The 23,439-nt window shown below is 42.0% G+C and overlaps 1 protein-coding gene across 3 annotated transcripts in view; it reads right to left on the bottom strand.

Annotated features, from left to right (window-relative positions):
* Positions 1-23,439, bottom strand: part of NME7 (NME/NM23 family member 7) — a 79,513-nt gene that overhangs the window by 43,684 nt on the left and 12,390 nt on the right. The window contains exons 1-8 of one of the 3 annotated variants that reach the window (XM_077927170.1): positions 22,636-22,659; positions 21,812-21,919; positions 17,557-17,723; positions 16,158-16,268; positions 14,805-14,855; positions 12,398-12,605; positions 8,098-8,203; positions 1,798-1,862 (exon numbers count right to left, since the gene is read on the bottom strand). In XM_077927170.1, the coding sequence (XP_077783296.1) occupies positions 1,798-1,862; positions 8,098-8,203; positions 12,398-12,605; positions 14,805-14,855; positions 16,158-16,268; positions 17,557-17,723; positions 21,812-21,919; positions 22,636-22,644 (825 nt within the window). In that variant the 5' untranslated portion in view covers positions 22,645-22,659. Of the gene's footprint in view, positions 1-1,797; positions 1,863-8,097; positions 8,204-12,397; positions 12,606-14,804; positions 14,856-16,157; positions 16,269-17,556; positions 17,724-19,858; positions 19,958-21,811; positions 21,926-22,635; positions 22,660-23,439 lie in introns of those variants that run through there. The other 2 variants (XM_028726615.2, XM_028726613.2) reach the window with 2 other exon arrangements.

Genomic DNA, 23,439 nt, shown 5'->3' with positions numbered 1-23,439 from the left:
TAAATGGAGGGAAAGAGGGAATATACAGCACATTCATGCTGGGGTCAGAGAACCACATGACAAGGAAGATCTAAATACAGCCGTACCTTAGTTCTCGAATCTAATCCGTTGGGAGTCCCGGAACGGTTCGAAAACCAAGGCGTGGCTTCCAATTGGATGCAGGAGCTTCCTGCACTCAATTGGAAACTGTTATTTGTAAGCTGAACATCACGCGGCTTCCACATTCACAAACCGGAGCACTCACTTCCAAGTTTGCAACGTTTGGGAGCCGATTTGTTCAACAGCCAAGGTACCACTCTACATTAGAAAGGTAAGCATTACAGTATTCATTATGCAAGCACTAGCTGGCTTGGAAACAGGTTACTTGAAGGAACACCTTTCCCTGTAGGAGCCTGCTAGGGAAGCCCTTTTCTCAGTCCTGCCATTTTCTAGAGTGCATTTGGCAGGGACACAAGAGAAGGCCTTTTCAGTGTCTGCGCTCCAGCTTTGGGCTCCCTCCCTCCCACAGTTCAATTGCCCCCTTGTCTGTTGACCCTCCAGTGCCAAGTAAATACCTTTTCATTTTGACAAACCTTTGGCCTGCCAGGGCAACTTGTTCATTGCAATGCTCAAGGTGTTTAATTGTTTTAACTGTTTTTATACTTGGATTTTTATTGTTCTGACTTTTATCTGCTCTTTTGTATTTGTGTTGGTTAAATAACCTTTAGCACCTCTACTGTATTTTTATCTTGTCGCTGTTAGCAGCCATGAGCACCATGGCAGGATACAAATTGAAGTAATAAATAATAATAAATAATAGACAACTGTCTAAATAATGGCATATACACACACACACACATATACACACATACACGGGTGGCACAGTGGGTTAAACAACAGAGCCTAGGGCTTGCCGATCAGAAGGTTGGCGGTTCAAATCCCCGCAACAGAGTGAGTTCCCGTTGCTCGGTCCCTGCTCCTGCCCACCTAGCAGTTTGAAAGCATGTCAAAGTGCAAGTAGATAAATAGGTACCACTCCGGCGGAAAGGTAAACGGTGTTTCCGTGCGCTGCTCTGGTTCGCCAGAAGCAGCTTAGTCATGCTGGCCACATGACCCGGAAAGCTGTATGCCGGCTCCCTCGGCCAATAAAGCAAGATGAGGGCTGCAACCCCAGAGTCGCCCACGACTGGACCTAATGCTCAGGGGTCCCTTTACCTTTAACCTCAGTTCTGACAAGCTGGCTAGCATTATTTCAGTTTTAAAGACTAAGTAACCTTGATAAGTCAAAGTCAGCCTTAGTCAAAGTCAGCCAAAAGGAACTGAGCTTATATTGAAATGCAGCATAATAAGGTGTTGTTTACCCACCTGTTGAGATGGAAGGAAGAAAAATACAGAGACAGCAAGAATGAAAATTGTGCATAAATGAGAAAGAAGGCAACAGCTCTCACTGTTCCTCTGTGAGCAAAACCAGACAGACACTCCTCAATATAGACTATTTGCAGCCTGTTCCTGTCCATTTCTATAAACCAATTTCAATGGGGATTTACTCCTAAATATAGGTTTCTCGTCCTCTGGTAATGATTTTGGGGGAGTATAGTAGGGTTGAAAAGGCTATTTTTTATTTTCTGTATTCTGCAAGAGAGCAGACTGGGAACCTGACACCCTTAAAAAATAGGCAGGTGTAAGAGACAGTTGATATGTATGGGGTTGCTGCTGGAAGGCAAGGCTTTGCCCAGGTGAAATGCATTAAAAAGCTATTGTAGGAGAGGGTGCAACAGGTGGCAAAGGTCTGATCAAAGACCAAGAAGAAAGAGTTACCATCTGCAAGGCTGAAATATCAAATCCTCCATCAAGTATTGCTTTTATTATCTTCCCAGTCAGACCTGTAAAGAAAAAAGTTTGGGTTTTTTAACTGGCTACAGAAATTTGTCTCAAATGCTGGGGTTCTGGGACTACTTTGCTATAGCACATCAAACATTTATAATACAGTTGCTTTTATGAGAACACTTGTGTCTTGCACATTTACTTGGGGTACATGAGGCAGGCACATTACTCATATGGGCTCACAATAACCATAAAAGGCTGTGACCAAGTCAGGAAGAAATGTCACTGTTTAGGCTCCTTGCAATTCAACAGTAACCAAATTTAACCAGAAGTAGTTCCCACTGAAATCACTTTCAAGTAAAAAATGATTAGGATTATGCTATACAACACTGATTTTTCACACTTAGGGTGAAGTAAAATACACCCAAATTATGCAAACCAACATTCCCATTTATAGGCCAAATAGTGCAACTCATTCAATTTGTATAGTTTTTCTACCTGGCCTAACATTAGAGATGTGCAAATATTGTTACATTTTGGGAAAAGTGAGAAATAGTGCAAGAAACAGAGAGCTAGCTAGGTGAGAAAAAAGATCACAGATGCTGTGACATATGATCCCAATATAAAACAGAAAGACAAATTTAAATGCATGCATTATCCTTAACACTTAAGCCTTTCACAAACAGGAGTTTCACTTTTTAAATATATGCCCAGCTCTGTAACAGCTAAGTATAACTTCTTCTTTTTTCTGTAAAAGTCTGGGTTTTGATTTCTGCACCAAAAACAAGTTCATGCCTACATGTGAGTTTTGGATAATGAGGAAAGCACTTGACAAATATTTTGGCGCCCATAAAACATGGAGGGGGGATTAAACTAATTTTAAAATGTTCAGACCTCACTCAATAAGGAAACTGGCTATTTAAAAATTAGGAAGACTACATCTTTAAAATGTGATTACTCTAAGCCAAATCAGAGCTACAGATTAAGTGTTCGTTTAGGATTTAATTTTTAGTGACAAAGTACAAAAGAAATCACAGGCATTACTAAATACAACTGAAGGAATGTAATACTAATCCTAGCAAAAATGCATAACAAATAACTCTGGGCATAAAAAAAAACAAGAGAGGGAAGGTTTTATGTCTCCAAGACAGCATTAGGTTACTAGGCACCAATACAGAACAGATAATCTTCAAGCGCATTTTAATCAGATGAAGTGATGCGGTACAACATCTACTCTGCAGTTTAACAATTCACTGCTTTGTGACACATAAGGACAAATTCAAAGAAAGGAGATCTAAAAACTTAAAAGCAATCAAGAGGGTGCTGGCTTTGGTAAAAGCTGCACATGCATGAACAACTACGGGTTGGAACAACAACCTTTTGCGTTTTGCGATCCAGAGATTAATCTATTAATTGGCTTGCCAGTTAGTCAGCTATGGCATTCAGAACACACACCACTAAATCCGTTTGAATTCCGAAATGTTCAAAAACCAAGGCACAGCTTCTGATTGGTGCAGGTGCCCCGGAAACAACAGCCGACAGCCGCATTGGACGTTTGGCTTCCGAAAAACGTTTGAAAACCGGAACACTTACTTCCAGGTTTTCAGCATTTGAGTACCAAGGTGCTTGAGAACCAAGGTACCACCGTATTTGCTTTAGGCAATTTTTTACATTCTTCAACTCCAATATAAAAATCAATGCACAAAGGCAAGAGGGGAATACAGCTGGAAGAAGTGGGTGGGGTTAAGAAGAAAGAAGGTATCCTCCTCCTTGTGTGAATACTGGGAGGAAGGTTGTTGGTAAATCCCAGAGTTCCCTTATCAAAACCTCAGTTTACTGGGCATAAGTCCAATAAGAACATACATTATGGGAGTGCTTTAACGGTTCTTAAGATATGATCTGTAGAGGACTTTGCACTGCCAATTCAGCTGATGTATAATAATTCATATAGAGCCTGTGGACTTTGATCTCTTAGATCTCAACCTAAGTTGAAACTATAATCATGTTCCTGTTAGCTGACTTCCTTTTGAATTACAATTTATGCAAAACACCATGGGAAAAAGGTATGCATTTTGCATTCTGGGTCTCGCCACTCTGCTTGTCCTCAATTATATCTCACTACGATTGCCTTCAAAGCATAATACTTACAACACAGATATATTTGGCACAGCTGACGGACCTGGAAAATCAACTGCCTCACTCTGTGATTAAATTCTAAGAAGCTATAGCAGATATACTCTGCTTAATTTAGAAGCCCTCACCCATCTTTACAGATTGGGAACAGCAACCATTGTCTGTGGTTACTAAGTGCAGGGAAAGCACATTCTGAGCACAGGATTTCTCTTGCAAAGTCACAAGATACAGGGTCAACCAATAATCCTTATTTTTGTTCCTTTATTAAACAAGGCTGCACATGGGCAGTAGCTCGCTCCACGTGGACTGAATGTGTCTCAGCTAAGATCTAGAGAAACCACCATAGTGGAGGAGGAGGGGAATACAAAAAACTAAGCCAAAGACATAAATCATCATCTACCTTGGCTCCCAAAACATGGGTTCAGGTGGAAAAGCAAAGCTAAGATACAAGAGGACTTCACAGCCATTGAGAATCAGCTCTCTGCAGGAAACATGAGGTCCTCAGCAGTACCAAGAGGCCCCCAAGACAAAGCTTGTATCAGGTTTGCCAAGGACAGATTCAAACCCCATTACACCAGAAGCTTTTTAAAATGAGAAATCCAGGTGAGCATCTGTGTCTTCCTCCACTATTATTGAGTGAACTGAAGCTAAAAGCCCACAATAAGGACAGAGAAAAGATAAAAACCCATGGTCTCGGCTTTAAATTACAGTGGTACCTCAGGTTACATATGCTTCAGGTTACAGACTCCGCTAACCCAGAAATAGTACCTTGGGTTAAGATCTTTGCTTCAGGATGAGAACAGAAATCGTGCTCCGGCGGCGCGGCAGCAGCGGGAGGCCCCATTAGCTAAAGTGGGACTTCAGGTTAAGAACAGTTTCAGGTTAAGAACGGACCTCCAGAACGAATTAAGTAACCCAAGGTACCACTTTATGACCAATATTTTTAATCAGTAGATGGTGGAAAAATTTAGATGAAAAATTAAAAAGAAAAACAACAATGTGTGCATTTAAATACATGTAAAAACTGAACAGTTGCAGGCCTCTTGAAGGTAGGCATTGGCAATCTCTGAAAAGCACTTCCATTATTTCCATAACAAAGTAGAAGGGCAGGAAGAAAAGACAGTTTTAAATAATAAAAGCAAACGTTGCACTGAAAGATGGTAGACAGCTGAGAGGAGTGATGTATTTAAGTATCTGGGAGCAACTTCCAATAATGCAATGGACAGATTTTATTTGCAATTGTCAGATTAGTTCCAGCAGAAACAGGATGGGCACTGGCTGTTTTGACAGCACAATCCTATACTTGCCTATGTAGAATTAAGTCCCAGTGAGATCAGCTAGTTACTCCAAAGTAACGGGATATAGAATTGCAGCCTTAGTTTTTTAAATAAAGTAAGGCAAGTAGAAGGGTTGTTACTAAGAAATATGCAGATCTTTTCCCAAGTACCCATAAGTCATATAATAGGCACCAGCATTTTGGATTGATAAGATACCATGCAAATCATTTTGCCACAAGGAATTGTAATATTTTCTGCAACAGACTAACATGACTTCCTCTAGACATCATTTAGAAAAACAGCGAATGCTGGCTTTAGATAACTTGAATACAGCTGACGCATACTGATTCACATGTGCCTTATCCCACCTGTCAGGGGCTCAGGGACTGAGCCACAGGAGAAGGAGGAGATGGAGAGCGAAGGGGAACAATCGGAGGGGAGCGCAGGAGGGTGTGACAGTGACCAGGGAGATTCCCTGAGTCTCTCCAGCGAATCAGAAGATTCCCAGAAGGAGGCCCCCAGGGTCAGGGCAAGGGGGGCCAGTGGGGAGTCGCCAAGCGGCAGCTGGAAATCAGGGGTAGCTTCCCCAACAGAGCGCAGCGGGGGGGAAGAATCCCACAGATTAGAACAAAAGCTTCCTCCTGCAGGAGGAGGGAGTGAGGCAGGACTGACCACGCCTCCGTCAGAGAGTGGAGGGGCGGAGGAGAGAGCAGGGCCGTCCAGCCTCCCGGAAGGAGAAAGCAGTGAAGGGAGCAGTGTAGCCGTTAGGAGGAAAGTGGGCGGCTGGGCGCGAGCGCCAAGTTCAAATGTAGAGGCGCGAGGGACAGCAGAAAATCCGGATTGGGAGCCAGGTCCCAAAGCCCACCAGAGACAGGGGGAGGAGTCAGAAGAATCCGCCTCCGAAGAGTCCAGGAGGATTGGGACCCCAGAGGGCAGGAGGACCCGGAGGCGAAAGGAGCAGAGGGAGGAAAGGAAGAGGTGGAGCAAAGCTCGGGTATTGAACTGGTGTAAAGGAGGGGCGGATTCAGACGGGACTTCGCCGGTCTAAGGACTCAGACGTAGCGCTGCGCGCCACGGATTTCAAACCAACAATGAACCACAATAAAGACTTTTGTTTATAAAGAGCAACTGGCGTTGGTCCCTTGTGAGCTGGGACCTGAGGCAGCCGCTGACACCACCATATAATGATTTAGGACAGTTGCCTAGTGGTGGAAAAGCCACAGAACCTTCATTTGTAAGAAGTTTAAATATGTTCCAGCTGCCCTCTCAAATGCCTGGTAACCTGATGTCGAATCTTCCATATCAACTTTTAGGAAGAGGGGTCTAAAAACTACAATGCCCCAAAGGCTGCATAGATCACAATAAGGTTCTGATTAGCATTTACTTCTTATACAAATTTGTTTTAGAAATTATCAGCAGCTGAACCAAAGCATATAATCATACTGTAAACAGTCTTAATCATTTCCCAATGTTTGATGGTAGGGAAAGGGAGCAGTTTTCTATATAAGGTTATGTTTAGACATCAACCATTTCAGCTGATCTGATGAAGAAACAACACAAAGAACGCCACCAAAAATAATGTTTTCAATAAATCTCAAGGATTTTTAAGTGCTAACTCTGTATTTTAGTACTGCATGTGTAAATTAGTCTAAGGCAGGCATGGGGAGTTTGTGGCTCTCCAGACGTTGCCAGATTATAACTGGTTTAAGGGAAGGCTAAAATTCTGTTGGACATGTTTCCAGGTACCCAAGTGACCTGAAAGGGAAGTGCATCTATGTCCTCCAATTCAAAGTCTCCCCTTGCCCTGATTGCTTTATTTGGCAGAAGGGGGAATATCATCTGTTTGAACGTATTTCCAAGAAAGGTGATGCCGGGTGTGTGTGTATAACAATGGTGTACACTGAGGCCATCTTGCAGCCCTTTAGGAGTTGGGCTACTCTGTCGCAAAATGCTTTGTTACCTAGTCTGTCACAGAATGCTTCTTCTCGTCCAGACGAAGGGAACAAAGTTACCAAGATGGAAGTGTGGCAAGGGCATCACAGACGCTCAGCATCTGGGTCACCACCACCCACTCGACTTCTTCTTCATTTGCCTCTGGTTAGGAGGTTTTCCCAGTAGTGATGTATGGAAGTGAGAGCTGGACCATAAAGAAGGCTGATCGCTGAAGAATTGATGCTTTTGAATTATGGTGCTGGAGGAGACTCTTGAGAGTCCCTTGGACTGCAAGAAGATCAAAAGCATCCATTCTGAAGGAAATCAGCCCTGAGTGCTCACTGGAAGGACAGATCCTGAAGCTGAGGCTCCAATACTTTGGCCACCTCATGAGAAGAGAAGACTCCCTGGAAAAGACCCTGATGTTGGGAAAGATGGAGGGCACAAGGAGAAGGGGACGACAGAGGACGAGATGGTTGGATAGTGTTCTTGAATCTACCAGCATGAGTTTGACCAAACTGCGGGAGGCAGTGGAAGACAGGAGTGGCTGGCGTGCTCTGGTCCATGGGGTCACGAAGAGTCGGACACGACTAAATGACTAAACAACAACAAGGAGGTCAGACATTACAGGTTGTGTGGTATTTTGCTACTTACACATGCATAGGCCTTCTATGGACAAGTACATATTAGCATGCAGCCTTGTAGAAGTACAGAGAACATCAACCGCTGTTAAACATAATTTCTCAAATGCTAGTATTTATGCAATTTGGTCTGTGTTAAATGTCAACAAGCTGTGAGCTAAAATAAAATAAAAACATAACTTTCTTACCTCCAGCCATGCACAAAACACATATGGTAGCAATAGTGCAAGTCTAAATCTAGGCAGCTATTCAGCTAAGAAGAGAGATGCTGAAGGGCACTTTCAGCCGAGGGTCAGGTCAGTGTCACCTACCTTCTTTAACTGCGTGAGGCTTAATAACACAACAAGTACAGTGTGTGTATTTTGCAGTGTTTGCAGGTCCACGGCCTCCACTGGAGGGAAAGAACAACTCCAGCTCCTGAAAGTAATTGGAATTAAATACATTTAATTGTGCACAAGTGCATGATTCATAGTCATAGGACACCAGTTATGTTTATGAGGGTCAGAGTCATATTCCCAAAGCAATACTGAAATCCTACGTCCTCCCCCATTTATTATTATCTAGCCGATGGCTGTATTTCAAAGTGCTCTGTGACGCTTTCCTCCAGAAGCATGGTTTTGAACATATTTACACTTACACTCCATTAAACCCCATACACATATGGTATTCCATTAAGCTTCACGTTCAAATTTGCTCATGCTGCTACCTATGCAAAGGGAACTACTCACCTTCCATAATTTAAGATATGTTCTGAGTGAGCACAAACATAGGGCATCTGTCCTTCAATACAACAGTTTTAAAACACTAACTCCATTCTTCCTGGCAAGCACCCTTCACAAGGTGAATTCTCCATGCCAGGTTTTGTACCAATAAGACAAATTACCTGGATTTCGTGATTAACATAATTTTCAGACTTTGTAATGACAAAATGTTGAAAAAAATTCTTGCCTTAACTGTAGAGCGGCTCTATAATCATATTTGTAAGCCACTTGCCCCCAATGACATCTTTCAGACCATTTTGTATGCCTAAGGAATGCCTAACAAGCATCAGAATTGTGGATGCCTCCCCTTTAGCTTTCTTGTTTCTTCCCCTCCCTTGGGAGAAGAGGTACAAAGCAAAGCACTGGAAGAGTGAGAGGAGAACAGAGAGGATAGGAGTGGAAGATTCACAGGCAGAAAAAAGGCCAGGCACAGCCAGCCGAGAGGAGAGGAGAAAGGGCAACTATATCCCCATCTCCACAAGTGGGAGAGACAAGGCTTGAAGGAAGGGGGGGAAAGTCAACAGCACAGAGACCAACCCATGGTGAGATGTCCCTGGCCATCTTGCAAGGTTGAGTGCTGGAGTCTCTCCATCCCCAGGAATGGAAAACCTCACACCCATGGTTACAAAACTCACAAAAAGCAGAAGCAAACACTAGAAGTGGTATGTCTCACATGCCGAGAGAGATACTGCCCTGGATAACTCAGCAGGTGACAAACTGTAAATGCAACCTACTATTGGTTGGGAAGGAACAAAGCAACCTTTAACTATAACAAATTCGAACAGGTGGTCTCTTCATTTGTATGCAGGGCAAACGATTTAGTCCAGGTTGACTTTAATAGCTATTTCTTTCTTCCCAGAACAATTTACAGATGCTGCATCCTACAGGTTTCCTTGGTAACTGGTACAAGGCTACATAACAGTTTGTGCTACCTGCTCATTCAATACACAATCCGAACCACTGTGCATCACTCCAATAATTATGAAGTAAAACAAAAACACTAGGGTATTAGAATTTGTAATCACGTCTAAGAGAACTGTGCAACTAAATAGTTAGTTCAAGAGTGAAAAATGAACTATATTTTTAAAAGCACAGCTGTAATCCCTCCAAGGCAAAAGCATTTTAAAATAACTCAATTTGCCACCATTTTGTTCTTTCTCAGCCTATATTAAATGATCCCTGCAGCATTCCAGGGCAAAGAAACATCAACACAGCAATAAATCATACAACTGTAGAGTTGGAAGGTACCCAAGGGTCATCTAGTCCAACCCTCTGCAATGCAGGTGACCCATATAGGGATCGAACCTGCAATCCTGGCGTTACCAGCACCAGCTAACAAACTGAGCTAGCTGGCTTCCCAGTATGCTCCTCAATACCCCATTGGCTACTGACGGTCCCTATTCTCTGATCTAAACTATCCCTATTTTTTACTTTTTGGGAAATGCCTGTTAAAATGTTGTTAATGTGAACTGCTAGCGCTGTTGTTCTTTAGGGTTCAAGTCTCTCTCCAGTTCAACATCTGAGTGGGGTGGTGCTGGAAGCATCTTCTCTTCCTCCAGAGCACATGCAGTGTTAAGCGCACACACATGAGCACAGAGCTGCAATGTACTGTAGTTCATAGCTTACCAATTTCATAAGCTATGGAGGTTTGTTTTGCACAGTTGCTAACAAATTGTAGGTGCTTAAATCAGCAAAAGACAGTTGACTTCAGGGTAGCTTAATAAGGCACACATGAGGTGGAGCAGAGACTTAAACTAAATGCAATAATATAGTATGTGTGGAGATCTTGGTATGAGAATCAGCTGTTACAAGGTGCTGTGATGGGTTTGAGAGCACACACTCACATTTTAAATGCATGCTCCAAGATATTAAACTTTCTTTCTTCCTCTCAAAGTTTGCCTTCTCTTTCAGGCCTATATACTTTTATTTTAGCGTTCATGTGTCCTCTAAATAGCCCAAAGTAATGTACTGGTGTACTTTCCAGAGTCTATATATGCTACTCCAGCTCCAGAGACCTCACTTTTCTGCCACAACTGGTCTGTCCATTGGACAGCTACGAGTTCCACAGCATCAGGCTTACAAAGACCAGATGTGTGACTGCCAGATGTTTTGCTACACCAGCAAGTGCACAAACAATGCCAGGAACCTGAACCTATAGTCACTTCCCTCCCTCTGCTGAGCCCAACAAAATAAGGAGAAGTTAGTGGAGGGAAGAAGGTAACAAAAATGAGAAGTAAAGACTGGAAACCAGGGAAAGAAGTTTCTTATTGAATAGTTGCTGGGGTGGGGATACATCCAAGTGCCAAGGACTACACCAGCTTGCTTTTGCCTTCACACTTTGTAGTTCCTTAGTTACATGCATTTTATAGTGCTATGAATATGTATGTAATATAACAAATAAAAATGTTGATTCTTCTATTTGTCCAGCATCCTACATTAAAATAACTAATTTTAACAAAAAAATAAAGGGAGGCAGAAAAATATCAGAGTTCCCAAGCAATTGCTATTCCACAGAGAACAAATAAGTGAGTAATTAAGGCACTGTGCGCAACACTATTCTTAGCTACTCCTGACAGTCGTAAGAAACGTGTTTCCATGGAAAGCAAAACAGGTATTGAAGAGCAAAGCTCAAAGGTGCTCTTTTGTCCATTCTGTTTTCTTATGGCTTGTAAAGATATATATAGAAGCCTGGCCTTTAGTCAAGCCACAGTTCCAGCAGAGAACTTTCAGATGGGCTTCGTAATCCACCGCAACAAAAGGTCATTAAACTTCTGAGCTGTTCCTTAGTGTATTTGCTTATCGACATGCAGCTTTGACTCTCACAAGATTGGGGGGGGGGGGACCAAGCTCCAATATTATCATCTGTTAATATCAATCTGTCTGTCAGGGCCAGACAAGGGATGCTGGTCTGGGATGCTGCACCAATGAGGAGGCTCCCAAATAGCCTGGGGTGTGGAGAGGGGCTGCCATTCAGCTTAGCTTTATGAGTTGACAGATGGCTGTTCTGATTTTCTTTAAAAGAAGGCGATTTCACCGCACACAGCACAACTTCTTCTATGGCCACTACCTAGCAAAGATTCAATGATGCAAAACATCACGCCTGCCACACTTCCTAGAATAATCTCAGAGCAATACAATATCATACAATACAATACAATATCATACTGCATTTCCTTGCTGTAGCCCTTCTGGGAAGCAAAGGGAACAGGGGCAAAGCAGCACAGTCTCCTTCTTTTAAACAACAGCGAAAAAGCCCCGGTCACCTCATACATTTAAGGTACATGGCAGCCAGCCCATCAATGCTGGATTTAGGGTGGGGCGGGTGGTTCTTCCACACAGGGTACCAAGCCGAGGGGAACAAAATATGCTGCAACTATGACACAGCGCATTTGAGAGCATGCGCAGAACAGAAGGTGAGAGGGATGGGGACATGAAAGTAAGCAAGGGGGGTTCGTCCTTACTCAAGGCGCCATATTACCCAAGTCCACCCCTGCCTCTTTCCAGCATAAAGGCAGGCAGTGGGGAAGGAAGCCTTTTCCTTTCCTAACATTTCTTTCAATATCCTGTAGAGATTGTCAAGCACAGGTTCTCTAGAAGAGTTTTGAGAAAGGGTCTCCTTTGCCTCTGCATGGTAAGGGGAGAAAAGGCAGGGGTGAGTATTTTCTTTCTTTCTGATGAGCTAAGCCACATAGCTACTATATGCCATGTAGCTAAACCAAGCTCAGACCACAAACATTGGAAGCAGCCAAACTCATTTTTGTATAATATATATGCCAGTAGAAGCCCAGTCATCCAGATGCAGAAAGATTCACCTTATCAAATATATAATTTTTTGGGAGGGGGGACTTACTCTAGCAGCAGAAGAAAAAGAATCTGGACCATGAGCTACATTTCTTATGCCATCAGTTCCAAAACATGCCCTAACGCTATTTGGGGCGTCAGTACGGGCCACAGAAGAATTTGCAGGTCCTAGTAAATTCTTCCATCGGCTTATAGCATCATCTCCCAAGATCTCCATGGCAACAACGGGGCCACTTGTCATAAATTCAAGAAGCTCACTGCAAGCAGAAAAGAGAACAGTTAGCATTCACATTGAACAGGACATTCAAATGGGATTCAGCTGCCCGAAATGCAAGCAAACCAACAGCCCCCAAGGGTGGTATGCAACACTGCTGTCCTGCTCGCAGACCTCTCCTTGCACAATGGAACTTCCTCCTATTTTTCTTTTCAACCCTCTGGAGGAGATTTGGGGGGAGGGCATGTAGGGTAAAGTTACCAGATTTTTTTCAGTGAAACCAGGAACACTTTTCAACTTCCTACTAAATAAGATGGATTTTGTCAGGGGGCTGATTTGTAAATCTGGGCACCGTCCCCAGGAAACGGGGACGTCTGGTAACCTTAATGTAGGGGGCGTTTCCAAGCACAATTCACAGTGTTGGTGCTGACCTTTAAAGCCCTAAACGGCCTAGGCCCAGTATACCTGAAGGAGCGTCTCCACCCCCATCATTTTGCCCAGACATTGAGGTCCAGCGCTGAGGGCCTTCTGGCGGTTTCCTCACTGCGAGAAGCCAAGTTACAGGGAACCACGCAGAGGGCCTTCTTGGTAGTGGCGACCGCCCTGTGGAACACCCTCTCATCAGATGTCAAAAAAATAAACAACTATCTGACGTTTAGAAGACATCTGAAGGCAGCCCTGTTTAGAAAAGTTTTTAATGACTGATGTTTTCATGTATTTTTAATCTTTTGTTGGAAAAACCCAGTCAGATGGGTGGGGTTTAAATAAATAAAATTAATAATACTAATAATAAATTTAATATTTTAATAATAACAATAATAATAATAATAATAATGATGATGAACAGAAGGGGTCCAGTTGTATGAGTGGAACTGTTTGCAGTGTTGGATATAATGCAGCATATAATTAGCCATTTTCTAAACACAAAGCTGCAACAAAACCACAATTTCACATGAGTTCCCAAAAAGTTCTAGCTTGCTTGTTCTACTACCTTCAGGCAACAACATCTGGAATAATTTCTGTCTAATCTTTTAAGAGAGTCTGCACTGGAGCTGAAAGCAGACTCCCTTAAATACCCAAGTTCTTATCCTATCATTGTTTTATTTCAGATCAAGTAGTTGCATAAGTGCCAGGCTCCTAGTTCTTCATGAACTGGCAGCCTGTAGGACAAATAAGGCTTGCCAAATTTATCTGGGCTGCATGGTAAGCCTCTCCCTCTGTCAATCTCCACTCATTGTTACTGCTCAAACATGGGTAACTGGGTTCAATATCGTATATTGCTTTTTTCATATTTTCGCTTTTATATGTATCTTTGTTGTTGTTGTTTTTCTCCCTCTCACTTTTCCTTCTTCTTTTTCTGTATCACTTTATTTCTTTTAACTGAAATCACCTTAATAAAATATAAATATTAAAAATAAAAAGTGGCTCCCATTAACAAAATACACACATGAACACACACATGAACATATGCTGTACAGCAGTGCAAAAGCATTCACTCTATCACTGAGCTACTAGCCCTTCTCATTTGCCTAGTAATGAGGAAAAAGCATCAATTGCCGAATAATTTCTTTATATTTCAGAAATATACGTGAGGCATTTCAGGGCAAAGCCTTCCTAAGGAGGTTTATGAAATTATTTAACAACACAAGGAAAATGTTAATACACAAACAAACCCATGCCATTCCAAACTAAAAACAGCAACAGTTTGAAAAACAGCAGTCAACACCTCAATAAAATGCAGAATGAAACACATCTTTTTTTAAAAAAATGTGCATTTTTTTTAAATGAATGGGGCTATACGTCCCTCTTTTGAGAGAGGCTTCCATAGATGAGGGGCCACTACTAAATAAGGTCCGGTCTCTGGTATTTGCCAGTCTGATAGGTCTTAGCAAGCCATTGGAAACTAAATTCTTATGTTATCCTTCAAATAACCTGATTCCAAACTATTTAAGGCTTTGCAAGTTAAATAAGCAAGGTAAGGTGTTGTAACTGCTGTCATTGACCATGACTCAGTATATGGCAGCTGCTGCTTCTGCTCGGTTTCAGGATTGTGGGGAGAAACCATGAGGTAAGCCAACCCTGCAAGCCTCCACAGTCCCATATACCTCTAAAAATACTACCCACAATTTATTGGTATAAATCTAAATCTAAAGATCAAGCAAAAATCAACGTCAATTTCATATTCTTCATATTTCACTGGGCACATTGTACAAGTCAAAACATCCTGCAAACTGAAACTTACTTGTAATAAGGCTTAGCTTGGTGATCTGCGTAGAAATCTATTGCTTCTGCCCTACAAAAGATTTGTTTAAAAACACGCATCATTAATGCTTCTGTGAAAAACAATTAATAATCAGCAATGGCTTCACCCACAGAACCGCAAGCAGAGTTCTGCTTGCGCCATCAGGTTTCTCTGAACCCTCACAGGATCAAAGGAAGCTGCCATATCCCAAGTCAGACTGAGTAGTAGGCTGAGTACTGCCTCCACAAGCTGGGAGCAGCAGTCCAGGCTTTCACTCAGGGGTCTCTGCACACTCCACCAGGGATCTGGAATTGTACCGCCAAGCTTATTTTTGCATTAGTAAATATTTTACTAATGAAGATTACTGAGTCTGAGGGATTTTTTTGGAAGCAGGCATTGTTTTGGAGCTAACTACTCTGCTTCCAACAGAGCAGAGCAGGCCCTGGGTCGTTTGGGGCATGAACCCTGACAAGATAGGTAAAGGACACTTGGATGGTTAAGTCCAGTCAAAGGCAACTATGGGGTTGCAGCGCTCATCTCACTTTCAGGCCGGCGTACACACACACACACACACACACACACACACACATATGTAAAGGGACCCCTGACCATTAGGTCCAGTCGCGGACGACTGGTGTTTCGAAGTTCATCTCGCTTTATTGGCCGAAGGAGCTGGCGTACAGCTTCCAGGTCATGTGGCCAGCATGACTAAGCCGCTTCTGGTGAACCAGAGCAGCACACGGAAATGCTATTTACCTTTCCGCTGGAGCGGTACCTATTTATCTACTTACACTGGCGTGCTTTCAAACTGCTAGGTTGGCAGGAGCTGGGATAGAGCAATGGGAGCTCACCCCATTGCTGGGATTTGAACCGCCGACCTTCTGATCAGCAAGCCCACTGGGTTTAGACCACAGCGCCACCTGCATCCCATATGACAAGATATGCATATGCAGAAGCATACAGAGTGCTGCACCACATCTCTCTGGACCACATATACTTCACCACATCTGTCTGGATCATGGCTAGGACCCAAAGGGATACAGTATCTTAAATACATGGCTGCCGCCATCTCATGAATCTCCTCCCTGCATCTTCCTCTAGTATTCAGTTACAGCATATGGGTGATATCACTTAATGGTGCTCAGCCTTTCCCATCTCCCCTCTGATTTACTGGCTGCTGTTTGTGGAGGGGATGGACAGAGCACGAAAATGCTGTGCATGTTGGATTCACAGATCCGCTTGAATGGAACATGACCAGGTAACATGGGGAGATATAGGTTGGCAACAGTCACCCATTCAAGGTAAACAATAGTTTAACCGATTTTTGAAAATCTCAAATTATTAAAACCTCACCTTGAAACTTTTGTCATTTTGGCTTTAGTTATTGTAAAACCAGCTCTAATAATCATATCAATGACATCTCCAAGTTTGAGTGCTACATCAGGTTTCAATAAAGCCAAGGTTCTAGAGAGGGAAGGGAAAGAAACCAATAAAGTCAAAATAAGTTGTCAAAATATGAGCTTAAGTAAATCTCCAACTAAACAAATACCATTTCAAAAATATGTTATTATGTCTGTTATATGCATTTTTATCCTTCATATAACCAGCTGAAGGTTTTGGATCAAATATCTGACCAGTACAATAAGAAGAAGAGGAAGAAGAGTTTGGACTTGATATCCCGCCTTTCACTCACCTTAAGGAGTCTCAAAGCGGCTCACAATCTCCTTTTCCCTTCCTCCCCCACAACAAACATTCTGTGAGGTGAGTGGGGCTGAGAGACTTCAGAGAAGTGTGATTAGCCCAAGGTCACCCAGCAGCTGCATGTGGAAGAGCGGGGAAGCGAACCTGGTTCACCAGATTACGTCCACCGCTCTTAAGCACTACACCATGCTGGCTCTCAAGTGGTACATATGACAAAAAGTTGGATGGGAAGGGGAGAATGGTGGCAACAGGATGTGCACTTGGGTGATGGCTGCCCTTTCTGCCTTGCCCTCTGGAGGCCTGTTAAATTGGAATATTGGGGGGCAGTAATCATGGTGTCTCACACCAGGAAAATGAGGGTCTCCCTGTCTCCTGCTCTTTTGTAGTGCAGTTCTATTATTCCCATACTGAATAGAGAGGGGGCTGCAGAGAGGTATTTTGGGTTGTGACATCACAGTAACGTTCATTATTAATATTCTTTCTCACACTGTGGGCTGGAGGGTCACTTAGCTGAGGGAGATATTGGCTTTTGACAACCCTCTAAGGTAATATACTATTTTTATTGTTTATAGCCTTAAGATGATTATATAGAAGATGATTAACAAATTAATCATCAACATCCAGGGAGTATCTTGCTATCTCACTTGAGTGCTAGCACTTAAGGTTCTTATTCTTTCCGCAGAGATTGAAGGGTAACTGAAATATAACCAGAATTTAGGGGGTGCACATCACGCTCTTTCTCCTTAGGGGGTGGAGAGAAAGAGTTTGCTGAGGAGTGGGTGTTGTGCTTTAACTAGTGTGACATTTGGACAATAAACTCCTAGAGGGCTGTGCGCTATTGTCATGCACAGAGAGAGGAGAGGAAATGAGGATGCATCCCTGACTAATAAGCAATCACTGTAGCAAGGCTCTCTCTTTGCCCTTTCTCTCTTGGAGGCTACCAGCTGGTCCAGGCACCCTGGCCAGCCAGAGAATGAAGGAGTACAGACATCTCAATAGCCTCAAGTTTATAAGGTAGAAAATAAGAGGTTCAAAGAAGATATCCTCTCACCTTTCTTTGCGACTGCCCAACATGCGGGAAGTATATTGATCCCCATAGTCAACCAAATTGAGGTGGCGTGAGAAGATAGTAATTTTGTTGCCCACAAACAAATCTTTAAACTGCAGATCTTCATATTTGATGCGATTTAGAAATCGGCAGCGGTTCTTCATGTCATACTGGTAAGGTAAAGAGACTGAATAATCTACAGGCAGGTCTAAAATACCTTTGCTTTTAAAAAGAAGAAGAAAAATATCATGCACAAAGAGAAACAGATACTGTTTTCGAAAAGTTACTTTGACTGCTGTTATGTGCCCGTGCCAATTTTTCAAAACTAGCACCTGCTACCAGTTTGCTTCTGTGCTCGATTCAAGTTGCTTGGGGTTAGGGCTTTAAAGCACTAAGCAGCCTGGGACTTGGGTACCTTAAGAGCCACTTCCTTCCATACATTTCTTTCTGAAGGCTCCATACTTCATCTGAGGCACTGCTGCAGATTCTTCAACTTCAGAAGGCAAGGCTGATGGCAACCAGTGCTAGGACGTACTCTAGGATGATACCTATCCTGCAGAATGCCTAGCAAAATGTGTCAGGCCCCCAAATTATATTCTTTCAATAGGAAGGGAACTGGTGCTAAGGTCATGGCTAGAAAAGACATAGCTCTTCAAAAAGTTAGCTGGCTGATGGCTGGTTGAGGGGGAGGTCCTGGTGTTTGGCTGTGCTAGACTTACTGTGCTTTCTTGGTTTTTAATTTTTATTATGGGATTTAAACTGGGAGTTGTTAGATAATATGGTATTAGTGATATAGTTGAAAGGTGTATGTAAAAATGGTTTACAGAACAAAGGTGAAGTCAGAATAATATTATGTCAAACTTAAACAAAATGAAAAAATGGGGAAAAATTGGAGGCATAATAGTTGAAATGTATAATATGAAATAAGAGTTGAAAGAAGGTGAGGTATTGCTGAATAAGATTCTGTAAAAGGGAACACAGAAAAGGGAGATGCGAGGGAGTCTGGAAAGAGGATTATGAGAACAATATCTAAGAAACTGGCTTTTTCTTTTTTATGTCTTTTTTATGTCTTTTTTCTTTTGCTTTTTATGATGGGTTTTTTACTGTGTTTTCTGTTTTTTGAATGGTGTTTTTTCTTTTTTCTTATTCTGTTTTGTGAAGTTTGTTTTATTGTTTGAAACTTTAATAAATATCTTTTTAAAAAAATAAACTGGGAGTTGTTTTAGATTTATTTTTTTGTATTCTGACTTGGTAGCCACCTTGAGTTCCTTGGAAAGTAAGAGGGATACATAAAAAATAATAATTAAAGAACAAGATTCTGAAGTACTGGATTCTACAATACTTCACAATCTGCATTTATAGAGATCCTTTTTCTAATGCACCTATACCAAATGGTTTGAGGCACATAAGAAATAGAGGTATCGTGAGCTGAACTAAATGATCTGCTTCACAGTGCAGTCATATACATGTGTACTTAGAAGTAAGCCCGGCTGAATTTAATGTAAGGTTACCAGACATCCCCATTTCCTGGGGACAGTCCCCGAAATTATAAATCAGTCGCCTGACAAAATCTATCTATTTAGTAGGCAGTTGAAGAGTGTCGCTGGATTCAACTGAAAAAAAATCTGGTAATCTTAACTTAATGGGACTTACTCTCAAGTAAATGTTTATGGGGTTGCAGTTTTAACCATACTTTAAAAAAAATGGCAAAACAAATTCTGTTCATAGCTTTCCCTCAAAACAATTCCTACTGATGAGCATATTTACTTGCAAATGTATGGAGAAAATTATCTTTATATGGAGTCACTTTTTCCAAGCCAGAAAGGAAGACACATTGTATACATGCCTTTACATTTTTACTAAGTGTACACATTTATTATCATCATTTATAATTATCGTACACAAGGTATGAATAAGCCCACTGTGAATAAGACCACTGTGTCCAAAACAGCTTATACTCCGGTTAGTGTGCACAGGATTGAAGCATCACCCTCCAACACATAATAGCAGATCCAGTTGCATATAGTACTACAGCAATAACTGAATATACTGAGTTGTCTGACCATTTATCACTTTCAAAAGTAACCTTTTGGATATTCCTCAAATTGACTGAAGATCATAACTCCAAATAAACAAATACTTTCAATAACTATCCCAAACTGAAGGCACTTGGCATGAGAGAAAGGGGAACCAAACTGCTTCAACACAGAATGTCTGAACAGGACTGAGCACAAAACTTATTTTTACTCTAGCTTATTTGGCATTCAAAATCCAATAGTAGGCTTGCTACTGTAGTCAAATGTACCTTCAAAATACTGGATCCCAATTACTTCCTGGCTCTGTTCCATAATATTTGCCAGAGCTTCTGGTATTTACTGCAAATGCTCCGGTTTCTTCTCAATCGCTACCAAGAAGTGTGACAAATTGGAAGATTAAAAACAACAAAACAATTCCCCTTCCTCTGAGGTTTTTATATGCTTTGTACACCTTAGGTTATTTATAAATCTGATTAAAACAAAGAGGCAGGTGCAGAGCAAAGTGGGTAAACAAAAGCAAAATCAACATCTGATTTGGTAAATACAGCTTGCAGATTTATTCCTCTCCCTGTTGCTTTCTTTAATAACCAAGAGTAAGTGAACTAGGCTGGCTTAGAACCGAAGATCCCATTTAGGCACATGAATGAGTTTCTACAGGCACACTGGAATGTCTACTTTTTTCAGATGGTTGCTGCTTCCATTTATTATTAATATTAATTAGTTTTATCCCCCCGCCCCAACTTCTTCCTCCCAAACCAGCCCAACTCTCAATAAGTTTCAACATCAGCTTGTCTACAGGAGCTGTTGGCTATGTGCATGGGTCCCAGATCTTAATGGTCTACAAATCATTAATCATCTGAAATTGAATTCTAAGAAGGACATTTGGGGGAGGGGGTTAACATAGGGTAATAAACTGACTGACAGTATGTCTTACATTGAGTTGCCTTTATCACTTGCTTTCTTCTTTAGCAACTTGGTAAAGATAAGCACTCCTCAGGGAATGAAAGATGGCCATATAAGTAGATGCATTACTGAACCAATTTCTGTTTGCAACGAGGAAAGTGGGTTTCTGATAACTCAGAATTAAGATGCCCTCTTACCAACCAAAGAAATAATTTTTATTGGCATAAAATGCAGTCATTCTTTCCCTGATTTAGATTCTGTTATTATTAGTACACTATATCTTGTTTCTTCTGACACCTGGAACAATTGCAGTAATTGGCAATTTCACTGAAACAGAATGCAGAAGAGAATATAAGAGCACAAAAGAAAGGTAACTCCATCCTCTCTCTGAATCACATGGGTAGGACTCCACATGATCAGCCACAATCTCTGTCTTCTGTGCAACCACCAGGTCTTGGTAACAAGACCTTTATGTCCCTGAGCCAATTAGATCTGGGCATCTGATGAATGACATTATATACAATCCCCAGTAACATACTCACTAGCATTTAAAATATGAAAAGCAGGAGGGCACACAGGTGGGCAGAATCCATATACTGTGTATCAGAACAGAATTTAAGCACGGCAAATTAAACTCTAACACATGTCCAACAAGAAATGGCTGCTTCTCAGCTTTCCAAAATGGAGTTTTACTCTTAAAGCAGAGGCCAATAAGGTGAAGCTAGACAAACTTTGGAAACCATATATTGGCTTGATAGTTTAAATTCATATATCACCTTCTTTCCATCACTGAACTCAAGGCAGCATGCATGTAGTTCCCAGGTTGTCTCCTGTCCAGGCACTGACCAGATCCTGACCTGCTTAGCTTCAGTGAGGCAGTGGCGCCATGTGTCTTCAATTAAGAGAAACACTGCCTTATATGAGCCAGTTCATGACAAAGCTTTCACCATCCCCATGGTAAATAGCTATGCATACAGGAAGCCTGGGAAAGGCAGCAGAATCATAGGTTCACGCCTCCATGGCTGGCGCTCAAAACAAGTCTTCCATGTACTCAGTGGATGAATGAATCTCAAGCAAGGCTGTTCAATTAGTCCTAGTTTGACAATAACCTTTATCACCAGCACCACCAAGATGTTTTATGGTATCATCAGGAGGCCCTTAAAAAAGCTTTTTTTTCTTCTAGGACAATTTAGCGGCTAAGAGAGAATAGCAATTCTTGTGTTTTTGGCTTCACATAAGATCAAACCAATAATGCCAAGGGTAGCCTATTTTGCTCTCAACCAATGTATCAAAATTCAAATAACAACAACAAGTCTTACCATCTCCACTGATCCATCTTTTGGGTAATACAGAAGCTCATAGCGTCGGAAAAGTGAAGCATTTGTATCATACCACTCTGCAATGAAAGCGTATCTTTCATCCTGGCTCTGAAAGAAAGGGAAAAGAGGAATGGAGGAATTTAGTAGTAATCGCATGAAAGACAATTCAGGAAAATGCACTTCATCCAAATGAAAGGTTGATCTGCAGCAAATACATCTGAGGCACAGCACATAGCAACAACATTGCTAGGCCGGAGCAACACATCCTTCAGATGCTGAGGTTTCCCAAAAGTAACAATATGGAGACTGCAATATGGAGACTACAACTACTGTTGACTTTGCAGGGCCATTCTAGTTATTACTGAGAGATAAAAGTACAGTGGTACCTCAGGTTAAGTACTTAATTCGTTCCGGCGGTCCATTCTTAACCTGAAACTGTTCTTAACCTGAAGCACCACTTTAGCTAATGGGGCCTCCTGCTGCCGCCGCGCCACCGGAGCATGATTTCTGTTCTCATCCTGAAGCAAAGTTCTTAACCTGAAGCACTATTTCTGGATTAGCGGAGTCTATAACCTGAAGTGTATGTAACCTGAAGCATATGTAACCCAAGGTACCACTGTACATAAAGAATTTGAATACTTGAAAAGAGTTATCTAAATGCGAAGTATGACTACTATTACCATTACATTCTGCCTTAAGCTATTTTAAACATAAGCCAATGACTCTTACTGAGGTGACACCACCTCACCCACAGACATCTGCCAGGGGAAGAGGCCTCACAATAGCAGCTTTAGTCCTTCCCATTTTCCCCATCAAGTTCCTACCTGGGCCATGATCTTTAATATGGACAGGGCTTGCCATGAAAATTATGTGTCACATTACGGCACGTCTACTTCTCTGCAGCAACCCTCGCCCACACTGCACTGCACAATATAGCACTATGCAGAAAAGACAACCTCAGTAGGTAAAATGGGAAAAAGCACATCGGGAGATTTTTATGTGCAGATGGATATCATGATTTCTCTTGCGAATAGCAGCCCCTCCAATCCCCTTTCCCAGTATGCTTTTTAATCTATCCAGGGTATATGTCCCAGGCAGATTTCATATCTACATTCAGCTATATTTTAGCACTACAGTACTGACTTTTTTCAGGAAGTCCTACTCCGGAATCTGAGATGAAATACACTCTCCCTGACCAAACCCTAAAAGTAAACACTACCAACCTCTGCAGTCAAATGTGAATTATTGTCATTGTTTAAACACATATCTCAAGCCAATAGTGGTGGGTTCTGTACACTTGATGGTGACATGGCTGTTTGTCAGGAGGGCATGCAACATATGGGGAAACACAAAGAACAAAGACTGGATCTGATAAAGGAAGGCAAGAATGGGAGCAAGGGTAGGGACTGGTTCAAGTGTCTAAGAACAGAACACTTGGCATAAGTGTTTCCCACTTCCCCAAGGAGCAAGAAGTTCCAAAGTTTAGTTTCCTGTGGAGGGAGAGGCCCCTGGAGACTTATGGGGACTTTGTAACATAAAATAGGTAAAAAGGTAAAGGATCTCCAGACGGTTAAGTCCAGGCAAAGGCAACTATGGGATGCAGTGCTCATCTCACTGCAGGTTTGCCC

The sequence above is a fragment of the Podarcis muralis genome, chromosome 4 (genome assembly GCF_964188315.1).
Source record: "Podarcis muralis chromosome 4, rPodMur119.hap1.1, whole genome shotgun sequence".
NCBI classification, from domain to species: domain Eukaryota; kingdom Metazoa; phylum Chordata; class Lepidosauria; order Squamata; family Lacertidae; genus Podarcis; species Podarcis muralis.
The sequence above is the reverse complement of the archived record's forward strand: the minus strand, read 5'-3'. Positions and strand labels throughout refer to the sequence as shown.